This window comes from Thalassophryne amazonica, chromosome 3 (genome assembly GCF_902500255.1).
Source record: "Thalassophryne amazonica chromosome 3, fThaAma1.1, whole genome shotgun sequence".
Lineage (NCBI taxonomy): Eukaryota > Metazoa > Chordata > Actinopteri > Batrachoidiformes > Batrachoididae > Thalassophryne > Thalassophryne amazonica.
Genome location: NC_047105.1, coordinates 72,121,348 through 72,139,104, shown reverse-complemented (window position 1 = coordinate 72,139,104; position 17,757 = coordinate 72,121,348). Strand labels below are relative to the sequence as shown.

At 44.7% G+C, this 17,757-nt stretch overlaps 1 protein-coding gene and 1 long non-coding RNA gene across 2 annotated transcripts in view; one reads left to right on the top strand and one right to left on the bottom strand.

The window, feature by feature from the left end:
* Positions 1–17,757, bottom strand: part of dip2bb (disco-interacting protein 2 homolog Bb) — a 275,837-nt gene that overhangs the window by 129,412 nt on the left and 128,668 nt on the right. The window contains 6 exon segments of the mRNA XM_034166708.1: positions 3,723–3,842; positions 4,413–4,559; positions 4,691–4,769; positions 4,772–4,989; positions 5,068–5,110; positions 5,112–5,177. Of these exon segments, the coding sequence (XP_034022599.1) occupies positions 3,723–3,842; positions 4,413–4,559; positions 4,691–4,769; positions 4,772–4,989; positions 5,068–5,110; positions 5,112–5,177 (673 nt within the window).
* LOC117507023 lies at positions 6,988–16,781 on the top strand. The gene is made up of 3 exons (XR_004559603.1): positions 6,988–7,110; positions 12,740–12,743; positions 16,772–16,781. It is a non-coding gene; the product is annotated as an uncharacterized LOC117507023 (long non-coding RNA).

Here is a 17,757-nt window from a genome sequence, read left to right as displayed (position 1 = left end):
CTGTATTCTCGACCAACTCCGGCACTGAAGTCCTTCAGCTCCTTGACATTCTCTTCTGAATCCACATTGGGAGCATATGCACTCATAGCAATTATTGTATGGGTGCTATCCAGTTTTAGCTGAACTGTCATTAGTTGTTCACTGATGCCCTGGAGCAATTTGATAAACTGGCTGACCAGGTTGTTTCTGATGGTAAAAATAACATGTATTCTTGGTTTTCTGACAGTGCGGTACATCCTCACTTTTCCTCCCTCAGTTGTTGTTCTTGTGCCAGTCTGGTTTTTGATAGAGCTGCAATGTTGATATAAAACCTTCATAATTACCTTGCTGCAAAGGATGCTCATCCCTTTGGACGTTTACAGAAGTCACTGTCCAGAAGTGGGTGCACATTCCATGCTCTGAAATTCATTTTTCTGTGCTTCTGACTGCATGGAGGAAATCCCAATCCATGCTGTAATCCAAACGTAAAAGTGATAAACAGAAGTAAGTCCTATACAGGCCTTTAGGCCCATTGATACCTGTGCTTTCCCCTGGATTCTGCAGTTTGAAGCGGAAGAGAGTCTAATGACTCCTTTTAGGTGGGAGGCCAGTCCATCTCAGGTTAGTTCCCCAGCTAAGGCTGGAACCCATTTATATGGTGGACTCAGACATGCAGATGAAGTGTCTCATCCAAGGACATAGACACATAGCATGTAGGTCTATATATCGGTAGCCCAACTCCTATCCCACCTGCTTTGAATTTGGCAAGGCACACAATTTTAAGACATCTTTTCTAGCCCATTTATCTACTGGGGTGAGCAGTGTGGACTCTAAAATGGGGTGCTCAGCAACTGGTAAAGATACCAAAAGATTATCTGAGGTCAATACAAGAATCCAGTGACTAAACTTCACCCACTGCTTGATCTGGAGCTTCAGGAAGTCACAGCTCTGCACCGGCTGCCACCGGTTGCTTGTTGATCAACACAGGGTTTGAGACTGACGTCTGCACTGTGGGATTACCGGTGTCACCAACAAAATTGGTTTGCCCTGCCTTCCCTGCACATGTGTCATTTCGGCACGTCACCAGCGATTCACCGATTATCGCCTCGTTTCTGCTTAAAACTGCACTCCAGTCATCATCTATCCCAGTGACAAATACACTCAACAAAAATATAAATGCAACACTTTTGGTTTTGTTCCCATTTTGTATGAGATGAACTCAAAGATCTAAAACTTTTTCCACATACACAATATCACCATTTCCCTCAAATATTGTTCACAAACCAGTCTAAATCTGTGATAGTGAGCACTTCTCCTTTGCTGAGATAATCCATCCCACCTCACAGGTGTGCAATATCAAGATGCTGATTAGACATCATGATTAGTGCACAGGTGTGCCTTAGACTGTCCACAATAAAAGGCCACTCTGAAAGGTGCAGTTTTGTTTTATTGGGGGGGGATACCAGTCAGTATCTGGTGTGACCACCATTTGCCTCATGCAGTGCAACACATCTCCTTCGCATAGAGTTGATCAGGTTGTCAATTGTGGCCTGTGGAATGTTGGTCCACTCCTCTTCAATGGCTGTGCGAAGTTGCTGGATATTGGCAGGAACTGGTACACGCTGTCGTATACGCCGGTCCAGAGCATCCCAAACATCGCTCAATGGGTGATATGTCCGGTGAGTATGCCGGCCATGCAAGAACTGGGACATTTTCAGCTTCCAAGAATTGTGTACAGATCCTTGCAACATGGGGCCGTGCATTATCCTGCTGCAACATGAGGTGATGTTCTTGGATGTATGGCACAACAATGGGCCTCAGGATCTCCTCATGGTATCTCTGTGCATTCAAAATGCCATCAATAAAATGCACCTGTGTTCTTTGTCCATAACAGACACCTGCCCATACCATAACCCCACCGCCACCATGGGTCACTCGATCCACAACATTGACATCAGAAAACCGCTCACCCACACGACGCCACACACGCTGTCTGCCACCTGCCCTGGACAGTGTGAACTGGGATTCATCCATGAAGAGAACACCTCTCCAACGTTCCAAACGCCAGCGAATGTGAGCATTTGCCCACTCAAGTCGGTTACGACGACGAACTGGAGTCAGGTCGAGACCCCGATGAGGACGACGAGCATGCAGATGAGCTTCCCTGAGACGGTTTCTGACAGTTTGTGCAGAAATTCTTTGGTTATGCAAACCAATTGTTTCAGCAGCTGTCCGAGTGGCTGGTCTCAGATGATCTTGGAGGTGAACATGCTGGATGTGGAGGTCCTGGGCTGGTGTGGTTACACGTGGTCTGCGGTTGTGAGGCTGGTTGGATGTACTGCCAAATTCTCTGAAACGCCTTTGGAGACGGCTTATGGTAGAGAAATGAACATTCAATACACAAGCAACAGCTCTGGTTGACATCCCTGCTGTCAGCATGCCAACTGCGTGCTCCCTCAAATCTTGCGACATCTGTGGCATTGTGCTGTGTGATAAAACTGCACCTTTCAGAGTGGCCTTTTATTGTGGACAGTCTAAGCAACACCTGTGCACTAATCATGGTGTCTAATCAGCATCTTGATATGGCACACCTGTGAGGTGGGATGGATTATCTCAGCAAAAGAGAAGTGCTCACTATCACAGATTTAGACTGGTTTGTGAACAATATTTGAGGGAAATGGTGATATTGTGTATGTGGAAAAAGTTTTAGATCTTTGAGTTCATCTCATACAAAATGGGAGCAAAACCAAAAGTGTTGCTTTTATATTTTTGTTGAGTGTATCTGAAGCTTTGGTACAACAATCGTTTCCACATAAATTCAGCATTATTTCCTAAAAAAAAGACGGGGGAGCGATCAGTGCGGGAAACCAGGGCATCTGAGACCGACTCTCTCAGTCTGACTCTCTACACCCAAAGCGATAAAAGCGAATAATGTGATTATTAACCTTCAGATGAAAAAGTAAAAGCTCTTAAATCATTCTAAAGTCAATTTTAAGCAGAAACAAAGCCGTTTTAAGGAGAAACAAGGCGATAATCAGTGAGTCGCTACTGACGCTCTGAAATTACGTAGGCACAGCAGCCCATGAGACTCAGACGTGCTGCTGTGGCGCTCTGATCACTTCCTCCATCTATTATTATGAAATAATGCTGAATTTATGTGTAAATGATTATTGTACAAGAGCTTCAGATATCTGTCACTGAGACAGATGATGACTGGAGTGCAGTCTGCAGAAATGAGGTGATAATCGGTGAATTGCTGATGACACTCCAAAATGACGCATGCGCAGTAAAGGCAGGGCGGACCGATTTTTAGGGGGGGCTGATTTTTAGGGAGGACCGTTTGGTCGGCAACACTGGCAACAGGTGGACACCTGTGCATGACTTCTTTTAATGTGCACAGAAAGCTACCACACAGGCCTTGACTGTGACAGACCTACAACCAATGACATGGACTCTATAAATAGTCTTTTCCTGCTGCAACTTTTGTCCATCTTCATAGCCATTATAGCAATCTGCCTATCTGCAGGATGCCATCTTCCACCTGATCTAATGCTGAGATCTCTCTTATCCCACACTTTGTCTGGTACCTACTATTTAACCTTACTGCCAAGGGGTGACCCTGCCAAGGGTTAAATTACAGGGGGCATCTCCATTCGGATCTGTTGGTAAAACAACTTTCAAATTCTTCACTTTTAACAGAAATACTACAAATGCACTGTGAAGTATTTCGCAATCTGACTCACTTTCTACAATCTCCTCCGAGTCGTCTGTGAAGAACTCGCTGAGTGGAGGTCTTTTGGGTCTCTTCAGCGTGTTAAGCAACTGTTGGATCTTAGTGGACACTCTACTGCTCACTGGAACTCCTACAGAAGGGTGAAGACTGAGAGGTCAGTCACAGATCATACACATAATGATACAACACTACCTGTCCAAAGATCTGTCCAAGGCACAGTCTGCTGCTCTTCACCCCATTATACACAAGAAATCATTGACTAATTTGCTTTGTTTTGATTAATATATGAAGTGACTGAAAAGCAGCACACCTGGGGGTGTTGGTACAAGAAGAACAAAGGTGAGAAATGGGGTAAAGGTTTGCTGCACAGGCGCATACATGAGGATTCATTCCTGTGTGTATTGAATTTGATTCCACTACTGCTGTTATCATTCATTATAACCAGGTGGGAGTAAAAGGAACAACAGCAAATACACAAGGCTACAGGACATTACAGATTAAAGAGTTTTCTTACTCTCCATATTACCTCTTCCTACCAGCCAGTCAAATAAACATGTGACAGGTGAGAAAAAGATAAAGAAAAAAGAAAGCAGTAAATGCTGATTAATAATGTTGAACATCAGCACTGAAATGGAGTAAGATTTTAATTTCATTCAGACGCAGGCTCCCAAGCAGTAAAGTTGCATAGCGTAGTTGTTACCGTCCCCAGTCTCCATCATGCTTGAGCGGCTCTGCCCACGACTCATCCCTCGGACCACAACGTTAGAAGGCAGGTCCACCCTCGGCCCTCTGGCGGGGCGCGCTACAGCAGTCACGTCCGGAGGGGGGGCACTGTTCTCCGATGGGGCTGCAAAGCAGGCATCGAAAACAGCTTGAACAAAGTACCATCAAACAGAATAATGCACTTATTATCCTTTTAAAAGTGACATTAATAATTTAATAATTGCAGGAATATCAGCAGTAGCAGCAGCGTCTTACCAATGCGACTGTGAGCTAGAATGTTCGTTACTGCTGCAGTCTGGGAATGGTCGTACACTGGGACTGGGGGCTGAGGCTGTACAGTGGCTGGTACTGTGGCTTATACTGTGGCTGAGGCTGAGGTTTGGCCTCTCCGTGAGACAAAGTGGAGGAAGCAGAGGAGGAGGAGGAGCCCTGCACAGAGGGGTTGATCCAGGAATCTGGACTCTGGAGGTTGGGAATGGCAACAGGGGGGGCACAGGCAACTGTGGATGACTGCCTGCGCACGATGGTCTCATCTTCAGATGCTGATGAAGAGTCTGAGTGGGAGAGGCAATACTGTCAGCAAAGCAGGTGGTGCCAGACACAAAAAGACGAGAAACGTCCCTCTATCCTACCTGGCGGGGTGCGTGTGTCAACAGAGACGGGGACCTAAGTGGAGTCGTCTTTTGGTATGCAATGGGCAACGCATCTTCTCCCCATCCTTGTGTTTAAGCCATTCGTGCAGCTTTTACGGCCTACTGTATGAATATCTGTAGAAAACAACAATAGCCCTTTAATTAGAACTTCTTGAGCTTCTGAGGTTTTAGTGCAATCAGAGCATGCAACAATGAAAATTATATGTAGTGGCACACCACTACACTACTATATTTCCCACAACATATAAGCAATCCTTGTTTTACACTAACAGAAAAGAATATTTCCTTACTGGAAATATTAAGAAGTGTTTTTGGTGCATACTTCTGTTGCATACTTCTTCTGTCTTTTCATCGTTTCCCATATTCCCATATTTAACTGTATTCAGACAGAGCTTTTATTTTCATTGTACATACAGTGCATTCAGAAAGTATTCACAGTACATCGCTTTTTCCACATTTTGTTACAGCCTTATTCCAAAATGGAGTAAATTCATTTTCCCCTCCTTTCTCCCCATTCTACTCACAACACCCCATAATGACAACATGAAAATGGTTTATTTGAATTTCTTGCAAATTTATTAGAAATAACAAATAAATGACGTGTACACAAGTATTCACACCCTTTTCTCAATACTTTGCTGATGCACCTTTGGCAGCAATTACAGCCTCAAGTCTTCTTGAATATGTTGCCACAAGCTTGGGCACACCGATCTTTGGGCAGTTTTTGCCAATTCCGCTTTGCAGCATCCTCTCAAGTTCCAGCAGGTATGGAATGGGGAGATTTCCTTCAATCCTGATTAGTCTCCCAGTTCCTGCCACTGAAAAACATCCCCACAGTGTGATGCTGCCACCACTATGCTTCAGTGTAGGGATGGTGCCTAGTTTTCCTCCAAATATGACACCTGGCATTCACGACAAAGGGTTCAATCTTTATCTGATTAAACCAGAAAATTTTGTTTCTTATGGTCTGAGAGTCCTTCAGGTGCCTTTCAGCAAACCCCAGGCAGACCGCCACGTGCCTTCTACTAAGCAGTGGCTTCCATCTTAGCTACCTCCCTGAGTAAGGCCCTTCTCTCCCAATTGCTCAGTTTAGTTGGGTGGCCAGCTCTAGGAAGAGTTCTGGTGGATCCAAACATCTTCCATTAAAAGATGAAGAGGCCACTGTGCTCATTGGGACCTTCAAATCAGCAGAAATGTTTACATACCCTTCCCCAGATTTGTGGTTCCAGACAATCCTGTCTCAGAGGTCTACAGACTATTCCTCTGACTTCATACTTGGTTTGTGCTCTGACATGCACTGTCAACTGTGGGATCTTATATGTAGACAGGTGTGTGTCTTTCCAAATCATGTCTAATCAACTGAATTTACCCCAGGTGGACTCTAATTAAGCTGGAGAAACATCTCAATGATGATCAGTGGAAACAGGATGCACTTGAGCTCAATTTTGATCTTCATGGCAAAGGCTGTGAATACTTATGTGCATGTGATTTCTTAGTTGTTTCGTTGTTTGGAATAAAGTTGCAAAAATCTCAAAAAACATTTTTTTCACATTGTCTTTATAGGGTATTGTGTGTAGAATTTTGAGGGAAAAATAAATTTTAACCATTTTGGCATAAGGCTGTAATAACAAAATGCAGAAAAAGTACAGTGCTGTGTATACTTTCTGGGTGCACTGTGTAACTACTGGTAAATGGCAAATACGTTTTCTGACAACCTCATATGTCCAACTATTCTGGGTGATTATGATGCAACTTGTATAAAACGTATTAATAGGGCTGTGTTTGCATGTTATGTTGCCTGAAACATTCATATTTCAAGTAAGTGAAATCATACGTTTTACAGTTGCATTTTCTGAATTTAAGTTTTTCTTAGCAGCTGCCAAATTTAAGCTGATATACAAGGGGCAACTGACAAGTTTTGAGTCTGACCCAGAAAAAGCAGGGTGTGGTTCTCCATCTTTTGCATTCTGAGAAACCAACATTTCTCAACATGGCACCCAGTGAGTGAAAACTTCACATATTGTGGGTCAGTGTCAAAACTTCTCAATCGGCCCTTGTATATTACTTGCCTTCAATGACAGTGGCAGTCATGCTTCTTGCACAGCAAATAGTTTTTTCTGTGTCAGTGGAAAAACACTTAACACTTGGGCTAAAAACTATTTATGACTAGAATTTTATGCATTGAAAAATAAACATGCATAAAAATTAGCACTGTAGCAAAATTAAACAATTCCTACAAAGAAGGAGAAGGGAACCAGACCATGCTATAAATAGCACACATCTCTGTGAGCCAATCAGAAGCGCTCAATGCAAAGAGCTCTCCAGTGAATGAAACAGAGGTAACTCGCTGATGATAACAGGCCTCGTTTTCTGTCCAAGTGGAGGTGCGGGAACCAGCCAGTCTCTCTGCAAGCTAACTTCTGAATCCTGACGTTCATTGAAGGGGAACTCTGAAATTTTTCAACCTGAGGTCTGTTTTTGATGTTTTTGGGTTCATCCTTTCAGTAAGGGTAGAAATGAAGATCATCGGCTCAGTACTGCGTTAGAACTCTCATACCATCCCAGGCGTAACGGCAATACAATGTAAGTAAACCAAGCAGCTTATCCTACACTTCCCTATCCTCTGCCAAGTCCTCTAACTCTTCCCGCAGGATCCTAAGATATTCCCAAGCCATCTTGGAAATACAGTCCCTCCAGCATGGCCTGGGTCTTCCCCAGGGCCTCCACCCAGTTGGACGTGTCTGGAAGACCTCCCGAGGGAGATGACCAGATGCACAAACTACCTCAGCTGGCTCCTTTCAATACAAAGAAGCAGCAGCTGCACTCCAAGTCGACAAGATAGTTGCCCTTCTCACTATGTCTAGGAGTGTAAGCCCAGATACCCAACTGACGAATCTCATTTCCACCGCTTGTGTGTGACCTTAGTCTTTCAGTCATTACCCAAAACTCATAACCCTAGGTGAGGACAGGAGCATAAACTGACTGGTAAATGAAGAGTTTCGCCTTCTGGCTCAGCTTCTTCTTCACCACAATGGTAAGCTACAGCATCCGTAAAACATCAGATGCTGCCACAGTCCATCTATCGATCTCACGCTCCAACTTACCCCCACTTGTGAACAAGATACTTAACTCCTCCATTTGGGGCAATAACTCTCTCCTGACCCAGATATGACAATCCTGCCCAGTGTACATTAGAGGTCACTGTCCGATGAAGTCAGTAGCACCACATTGTTTGCAAATAGCAGAGATGCAACTCTGAGGTGACCGAACTTGACACCCTCTGGTCCCAAACTGTGCCTTGAAATACTGTCCATGAACATCACAAATAGGATTAGTGACAAGGGGCAGCCTTGGCAAAGTCCAGCACCCACAGGAAACAGGTCTGATGTGAGGCCAAGAATGCACACACAGCTCCTACTTTGGTCATATAGACAAGATCATGCACTGTAACGATTCTGATACCCAATACTCCCACAGCGCATCCCCACAGGACACCTCAATGGACCCAGTTGTCCACAAAATATATGCACACTGGTTGGTCATGCTCCCAAGAACCTGCATTGGGCCTCCTGAATGTGACGGCTGACTAATGTTCTAAGTCTCCTCTCCAGTAGCCTGGCATAGGCTTTCCCAGGGAGGCTGAAAAGTGTGATTCCTCTATAAGTGAACCATCCTCTTCGGCACCCTTTTTGGAAGATAGGGACCACCACCCCAGTTTGCCAATCCAGACCTAACTGTGTGCAACTTCCACGTAATGCTGCATAGGCGTGTAAGATATGACAGCCCAACAACATCCAGAGACTTAGGGCATCTTAGGGCAAATCTCACCCACTCCCAGTGACTTGCCACTGAGGAGTTTTTTTGACTACCTCAGTGATTTCTGCTAGGGCCATGGCACCAGATCTGCCCAAGACTTCCACTCCTGCCTCCTCAAAGGAGGGCATGTCAGTAAGGTTGAGGGGATTCTCAAAGTTGTCTTTCTGTCACCTGATGATATCCTCAATGCAGGTTAGCTGCTCTCCTCCCTGTCTGAACACAGCCTGGGCTAAGAACTGCCTTCCTTTCCTGAGAACCAGAACTGCTTGAGGCTGACTAACAGTCCCTATGGCCTCTCCAACCTCCTCCCACACCAGAGTTTTTGCTCATTAAGGCACCAGTCCCATACTTATTATTGTGCATACGAGGTCTGTCCAAAAAGTAACAGACCTTTTTATTTTTTTCAAAAACTATATGGATTTGAATCACGTGTGATTGCATCAGCCAAGCTTGAACCTTCGTGCGCATGCGTGAGTTTTTTCACACCTGTCGGTTGCGTCATTCGCCTGTGGGCAGGCTTTGAGTGAGCACTGGTGCACCCCCCTCGTCGGACTTTTATTGTCAGTGAAATGGCTGAGAGACTGCCGCTTTGCTCCATTAAATTTTTTTCAGAAACGGTGAAGATTCTGTCGGCGTCACACGGATTAAGGAGTGTTAAAACCTTTTTTAAAGACGGCCCACAGCAGCGGAGGGCGCGCGGTGCACCGAGCGGCCATCGACAGGCTGGAACGACCAAATAATTTCTAAACTGAACGCTGTGTTGATCCGGGACATCGTGTGACTACCACAGAAATGGCAAGAGAGCTGGACATAGCACTTTTGCGGCACATTCCACTGTTAAAGGAGATTTTGTAATGAAAGACATGCGGAGGATTTCGCGCGTCGGCACAGAGCAGCTCAGGACACGCAGCAAAAAAAAAAAAAAAACACCTCTGTGTTGGAAGTCTGACAGGACATGTTGGGGCATGTCCAGCTGTTACACAATTTCTCGGATACTCACTCGACTGAAAAGCCATCGAAAGCCGTCTGAATCTTCTGAATGGTTTCCAACACGGAGGTGTTTTTTTTTGTTGCGCGCCATGAGCGGCTCCGTGTTGACGCGCGAAATCCTCCGCACGTCTTTCATTACAAAATCTCCTGTAACAGTGGAATGTGCCGCAAAAGTGCTATGTCCAGCTCTCTTGCCATTTCTGTGGTAGTCACACGATGTCCCGGATCAACACAGCGTTCAGTTTAGAAATGATCTGGTCGTTCCAGCCTGTCGATGGCCGCTCGGCGCACGGCACGCCCTCCGCCGCTGTGGGCCGTCTTTAAAAAGGTTTTAACAGTCCATAATCCGCGTGACGCCGACAGAATCTTCACCGAAATCCATCTGAATCTTTCGAATGGTGTCCAACTGGCTGTCTCTAACAGTTTCTGAAAAAATTTCATGGAGCAAAGCGGCAGGCTCTCAGCCATTTCACTGACAATAAAAATCCGACGAGGAGGCTGGACCAGTGCTCACTCAAAGCCTGCTCACTGGCGAATGACGCAACCGACAGGCGTGAAAAAACTCACGCATGCACACGAAGGTTCAAGCTTGGCTGATGCAAGCACACGTGATTCAAATCCATATAGTTTTTGAAAAAAATAAAAAGGTCTGTTATTTTTTGGACAGACCTCGTATGACATTATCACCATGCCAGAACAATGACATAAGTACAGCAAGAGCAATCCAAGATTTTTGACATCCACCAAGGGTTGATGAGGACTCAAAATAAAAGATATGTGATTCACATCGTGACCCGGACTTTACCTGAATCCGGATTCCAAAACACAATGCAATAATTGCATATCGATCCAGAATGGTCCGACTGCTGCAATCTGATATTTAATTCACAAGCTGAAACAAAATAGTGTCTTCCTGATCTCCGTTTAACATTGTGATGTCATATCAATCAATCAATCAATTTTTTTATATAGCGCCAAATCACAACAAACAGTTGCCCCAAGGCGCTTTATATTGTAAGGCAAGGCCATACAATAATTATGTAAAACCCCAACGGTCAAAACGACCCCCTGTGAGCAAGCACTTGGCTACAGTGGGAAGGAAAAACTCCCTTTTAACAGGAAGAAACCTCCAGCAGAACCAGGCTCAGGGAGGGGCAGTCTTCTGCTGGGACTGGTTGGGGCTGAGGGAGAGAACCAGGAAAAAGACATGCTGTGGAGGGGAGCAGAGATCGATCACTAATGATTAAATGCAGAGTGGTGCATACAGAGCAAAAAGAGAAAGAAACACTCAGTGCATCATGGGAACCCCGCAGCAGTCTAAGTCTATAGCAGCATAACTAAGGGATGGTTCAGGGTCACCTGATCCAGCCCTAACTATAAGCTTTAGCAAAAAGGAAAGTTTTAAGCCTAATCTTAAAAGTAGAGAGGGTGTCTGTCTCCCTGATCTGAATTGGGAGCTGGTTCCACAGGAGAGGAGCCTGAAAGCTGAAGGCTCTGCCTCCCATTCTACTCTTACAAACCCTAGGAACTACAAGTAAGCCTGCAGTCTGAGAGTGAAGCGCTCTATTGGGGTGATATGGTACTACGAGGTCCCTAAGATAAGATGGGACCTGATTATTCAAAACCCTTCTAAGTAAGAAGCAGAATTTTAAATTCTATTCTAGAATAACAGGAAGCCAATGAAGAGAGGCCAATATGGGTGAGATATGCTCTCTCCTTCTAGTCCCCGTCAGTACTCTAGCTGCAGCATTTTGATATTAACTGAAGGCTTTTTAGGGAACTTTTAGGACAACCTGTAATAATGATTACAATAGTCCAGCCTAGAGGAACTAAATGCATGAATTAGTTTTCAGCATCACTCTGAGACAAGCCTTTCTGATTTAGAGATATTGCGTAAATGCAAAAAAGCAGTCCTACATATTTGTTTACTATGCGCTTTGAATGACATATCCTGATCAAAATGACTCCAAGATTTCTCACAGTATACTAGAGGTCAGGGTAATGCCATCCAGAGTAAGGATCTGGTTAGACACCTGTTTCTAAGATTTGTGGGGCCAAGTACAATAACTTCAGTTTTATCTGAGTTTAAAAGCAGGAAATTAGAAGGTCATCCATGTCTTTATGTCTGTTAAGACAATCCTGCAGTTTAGCTAATTGGTTGTGTGTCCTCTGGCTTCATGGATAGATAAAGCTGGGTATCATCTGCGTAACAATGAACAATTTAAGCAATACCGTCTAATAATACTGCCTAAGGGAAGCATGTATAAAGTGATAAAATGGTCCTAGCACAGAACCTTGTGGAACTCCATAATTAACTTTAGTCTGTGAAGAAGATTCCCCATTTACATCAACAAATTGTAATCTATTAGACAAATATGATTCAAACCACCGCAGCGCAGTGCCTTTAATACCTATGGCATGCTCTAATCTCTGTAATAAAATTTTATGGTCAACAGTATCAAAAGCAGCACTGAGGTCTAAACAGAACAAGCACAGAGATGAGTCCACTGTCCGAGGCCATAAGAAGATCATTTGTAACCTTCACTAATGCTGTTTCTGTACTATGATGAATTCTAAAACCTGACTGAAACTCTTCAAATAGACCATTCCCCTGCAGATGATCAGTTAGCTGTTTTACAACTACCCTTTCAAGAATTTTTGAGAGAAAAGGAAGGTTGGAGATTGGCCTATAATTAGCTAAGATAGCTGGGTCAAGTGATGGCTTTTTAAGTAATGGTTTAATTACTGCCACCTTAAAAGCCTGTGGTACATAGCCAACTAACAAAGATAGATTGATCAAATTTAAGATCGAAGCATTAAATAATGGTAGGGCTTCCTTGAGCAGCCTGGTAGGAATGGGGTCTAATAAACATGTTGATGGTTTGGATGAAGTAACTAATGAAAATAACTCAGACAGAACAATCGGAGAGAAAGAGTCTAACCAAATACCGGCATCACTGAAAGCAGCCAAAGATAACGATACGTCTTTGGGATGGTTATGAGTCATTTTTTCTCTAATAGTTAAAATTTTGTTAGCAAAGAAAGTCATGAAGTCATTACTAGTTAAAGTTAATGGAATACTCAGCTCAATGGAGCTCTGACTCTTTGTCAGCCTGGCTACAGTGCTGAAAAGAAACCTGGGGTTGTTCTTATTTTCTTCAATTAGTGATGAGTAGAAAGATGTCCTAGCTTTACGGAGGGCTTTTTTATAGAGCAACAGACTCTTTTTCCAGGCTAAGTGAAGATCTTCTAAATTAGTGAGACGCCATTTACTCTCCAGCTTATGGGTTATCTGCTTTAAGCTGCTTCCTGGTCCCAACCCTGGATAGTCACGGTTTGGAGGATTTAAGAAAATTGGCCAGATTTCTAGAAATGAGAGCTGCTCCATCCAAAGTGGGATGGATGCCGTCTCTCCTAACAAGACCAGGTTTTCCCCAGAAGCTTTGCCAATTATCTATGAAGCCCACCTCATTTTTTGGACACCACTCAGACACGCCAGCAATTCAAGGAGAACATGCGGCCTAAACATGTCACTCCCGGTCCGATTGGGGAGGGGCCCAGAGAAAACTACAGAGTCCGACATTGTTTTTGCAAAGTTACACACCGATTTAATGTTAATTTTAGTGACCTCCGATTGGCGTAACCGGGTGTCATTACTCGCCGACGTGAATTACAATCTTACCAATTTACGCTTAGCCTTAGCCAGCAGTTTCAAATTTCCTTCAATGTCGCCTGCTCTGGCCCCCGGAAGACAATTGACTATGGTTGCTGGTGTCGCTAACTTCACATTTCGCAAAACAGAGTCGCCAATAACCAGAGTTTGATCCTCGGCCGGGTGTGTTCGTCGAGTGGGGAAAAACGGTTAGAAATGTGAACGGGTTGCGGTGTACACGGGGCTTCTGTTTAGGGGCTATGCTTCCTCCTCACAGTCACCCAGTCGGCCTGCTTTCCCGGCTGCTCAGGATCTGCCAAGGGGGTAACTAACGGCGGCTAAGCTACCTTGGTCCGCACCGACTACAGGGGGCCTGGCTAGCTGTAGAATTTTCCACGGTGCGGAGCCGAGTCTCCAATTCGCCCAGCCTGGCCTCCAAAGCTACGAATAAGCTACACTTATTACAAGTACCATTACTGCTAAAGGAGGCCGAGGAATAACTAAACATTTCACACCCAGAGCAGAAAAGTGCGGGAGAGACAGGAGAAGCGCCATGCTAAATCGGCTAAGAGCTAGTAGCTACGCTAAGCTAGCGGATTCCTAAAAAACACGCAAAAGTGAATAATGTGTAAATAATTTAGAGGTGATTCAGCAGAAGGAGTGCTTTAGTTAAGGCACGTAAGATTACACTGGGAAACAAATCGTAATCTAGATAACTAGATCAATCTAACTGCACAGATTAAACAGCTAACAGATACAGAAAAACACCGCTGTGCTCCGGAACAGGAAGTGATACAATACCGGCAGTGAGAGCCAACCACCAGTGAAGTAGTTTTGATGTAATCCTTAAAGTCTACAAAGTGAAATCCTGATCCAGAATCTGGATCCTGATCACCTCCAAAATTTAATGGAGTCTTCCATGGCCTATTATCTATCTGTGGTGAAAATTTGATCAAAATCTGTGTAGTAGTTTTGACATAATCCTTGAAAACGTACATGAAGTGAAATCTTGAGACAGAATCCAGACCCTGATCACCTCCAAATTTAACGGAGTCTTCCATGGCCTAATATCTATCTGTGGTAAAAATTTGGTGAGAATCTGTGAAGTATTTTTTATTTATTTATTTTTTGTGACGTAATCCTTCAAAACCAACATAAAAGTGAAATCTTGACCCAGAATCCGGATCCGGATCACCTCCAAAATTTAAAGGAGTCTTCCACTGGCCTAATATCTATTTGTGGGTGAAACCTTTGTCAAAATCCATGCAGTAGTTTTGACATAATCCTGCTAACAGACAGACAGACAAATAAATAAATGCTGATGATTTTATTATGTTCTTGGTGGATGTAACAATTTATTCACTTACTTAAGTGGGAAGAAGACTGACCTGTGATACCGCTGTAATTTCACTGGCTATCACATGCCACTCCAATATTTCCTGGCAAAAAAATGGCCATGTCAAATTTTAAGAGCATATTTATTTGAACTGTCATATATGTCACTTTCAAGCTCGCAGTGAATGCTTAGTGTGTAAATCAGACATGTATGTTTCTGAACTGCACACGTTTTGGCTATCTCATGCGTTTTAAACTGTGAGAGCAGTACCCCTTCTTTTTGAAGTAAAATTTAACATCTGCATTACAGATCAAGAAAAGACCCCTCAACATATTTAGAAAAAGGAAACAGGTCAGTGAAATCAGAAAAATTGCCAACACAATGGCTGCAATTTGCTGCTGAAATAGGAAACTGTGATGGGAGGAGACAATGAGGCTATTTATTATCCCACACACAGGCAAGCACGAATAAATGCAGATACTTCCACTTGATGTCACCCACAGGCACATTAAACGCCCCATGTGTTCGGAGAGCGTCACGAAACATGTGCAACAAAAGCCCACTCACTGATGGATCACATCTATTAAGTCACAGGACATCATTTCCATTCAAACGTCAACATATTTAAATAAATCATCGAGCACAGTTCATTACGCAGCAGCAGTGGTGACTATAATTACATAACTGTAGCGTTCTGCTGAACAGATTGCTGTGGGCTAAATCATCCTCTCTCATAATGTGCTGTCATCCACCCTCATGCAGGGACACAGATTCTGTTCATGTTTGAGAACGCTGTCTCCGTGGCGATACGCAGGCCCTTGGCATCGTACTCCAGCTCCCCTGTTAGAATCAACACTGACATGTAGAGGGAGCTACAGACCGATCGGGGGCTCCACACATTTCCTGCTCAAACACAGACTCTTAAAAACATGCCTGCTTCTCCACAACACAAACACCTCACTGAAGATCAGTAAATACATTTTTCTGTGTGCCGCAGCAGGTTTGTACTACCAAGTCAGTTAGACTGGGAAAATAAACATTTTTGGCTCCTTAGACATTCCTCTTTTGAAAAAAATGACTAGTCACTTGAATTTTCAATAGGCAGCCACGTAGGGGTCAACTGAAAAATTACACAGGGGTCAAAATTTAAAATTATTCTACTCCTACTTGTGATAATGTCTTCTCATTGGCTGAGAAGATATCACATGACATGATACAGAGTGACTGTTGCCCTGTCAGGAGGGCAACAGTCTTAAATTTCCCGCACTGTAGACCCTGCATACGAGGTCTGTCAATAAAGTAACGGTCCTTTTAATTTTTTTCAAAAACTATATGGATTTCATTCATATGTTTTTTACGTCAGACATGCTTGAACCCTCGTCGCGCATGCGTGAGTTTTTCCACGCCTGTCGGTTACGTTCATTCGCCCTGTAAGTACGCCTTGGGAAGGAGTGGTCCCGCCCCCTCGTCGGATTTTCATTGTCACAAAATGGCGGAATGAAAAGGACTTTTTTTCCCATCAGAATTTTTTCAGAAGCTGTTAGAGACTGGCACCTGGAAACCATTCGAAAAATTTATCTGGCTTTCGGTGAAAATTTTACGACGACGTGGCACAAGCCACCGGACCATTTCTAAACGGATGGCTCTGTGGATACGAGACCATCGTGTGCTCTTTCTCTGGTTATCACAAGAGCTGGACATCAGCCATTTTACGGCAGATTTCACTTTTAACAAGAGATTTTGTCATGGAAAGCCGCGCGGAGGCTTCGCACGTAAAGACCGATTGGCTTTGGAAGCGAGACAAAGGAACACCTCCATTTCAGCATGTCAGAGGACGAGTTGGACATGCCTATCTCGCTTTCAATGCTTACCAGTCCAGTAAGTATCAGAGAAATGTGGAGAGCTGGACATGTCTGTTCATCTACGCCCCCTGTTGTGGTCCGTGTTCCTACACTTTCACAACAGGATTTCTCGGCCAGCGTCATGGATCCCGAGGGGCTTCAACCATCACTTGAACGGCCAATGGAAGAGCAAGGTGCACAGGTGCCAGCAGGAGGCGTGTTAGGTAAGCTGCAGCACATCTTAACTGCTTTTACTGCTCGGTTGGACTGAGTTACCGAGCAGAGCATTGTTCTCAATCGAAGGATGGAGGCTCTCACCGCCCAGGTGGAAGCGCATGCTCAGGGCGCTGCTGCAGCACCTCCTCCTGCTGACCGAATGCCAGAGACAGACATTCCACTGGTCGTTCAACGAACCCCCCCACCTTCCCCTGAAGCATACATAAGCCCTCCGGAGCGTACGGAGGCTGTGTGGAGACGTGCGCGAACTTCTTGATGCAGTGCTCGCTCGTCTTTTCACAGCGTCCCGTCATGGTACGCGTCAGACACTAGCCGGGTGGCTTACGTTATAAATTTGCTTCGAGGAGAGGCACCGCGCCTGGGCTACGGCGTCTGAGCAGAATTCACGGCTTCCTAATGGTTTACACTGAGTTTGTGAGGGAGTTCCGACAGGTGTTCGACCACCCTCATAGAGGCGAGACCGCTTCAAAGCGTGCTGCTGTCGATAAGACAGGGGTTCGGAGCGCAGCTAAGTATGCAGTCGACTTCTGCATCGCGGCAGCGCGAGCCGGCTGGAATGCTGTTTGCCTCTCCGTGCCGCCTTGTAAACGGACTGTCTCTGGTCCTTAAGGAGCACCTGGTGGCGAGGACGAGCCGCGGGATTTAGACGGGCTTATTGACCTGGTTATTAACGGTTAGACCAACCGATTAAAAGAACACCGACGGGAGCGAGACGAAGGGCGTGGTCAGGCACAAGCCGTCCCTCTTCCTCCCGGGTCCAAAGGGACCGACTTCCCCACGCTCCACAGCCAGGGCAC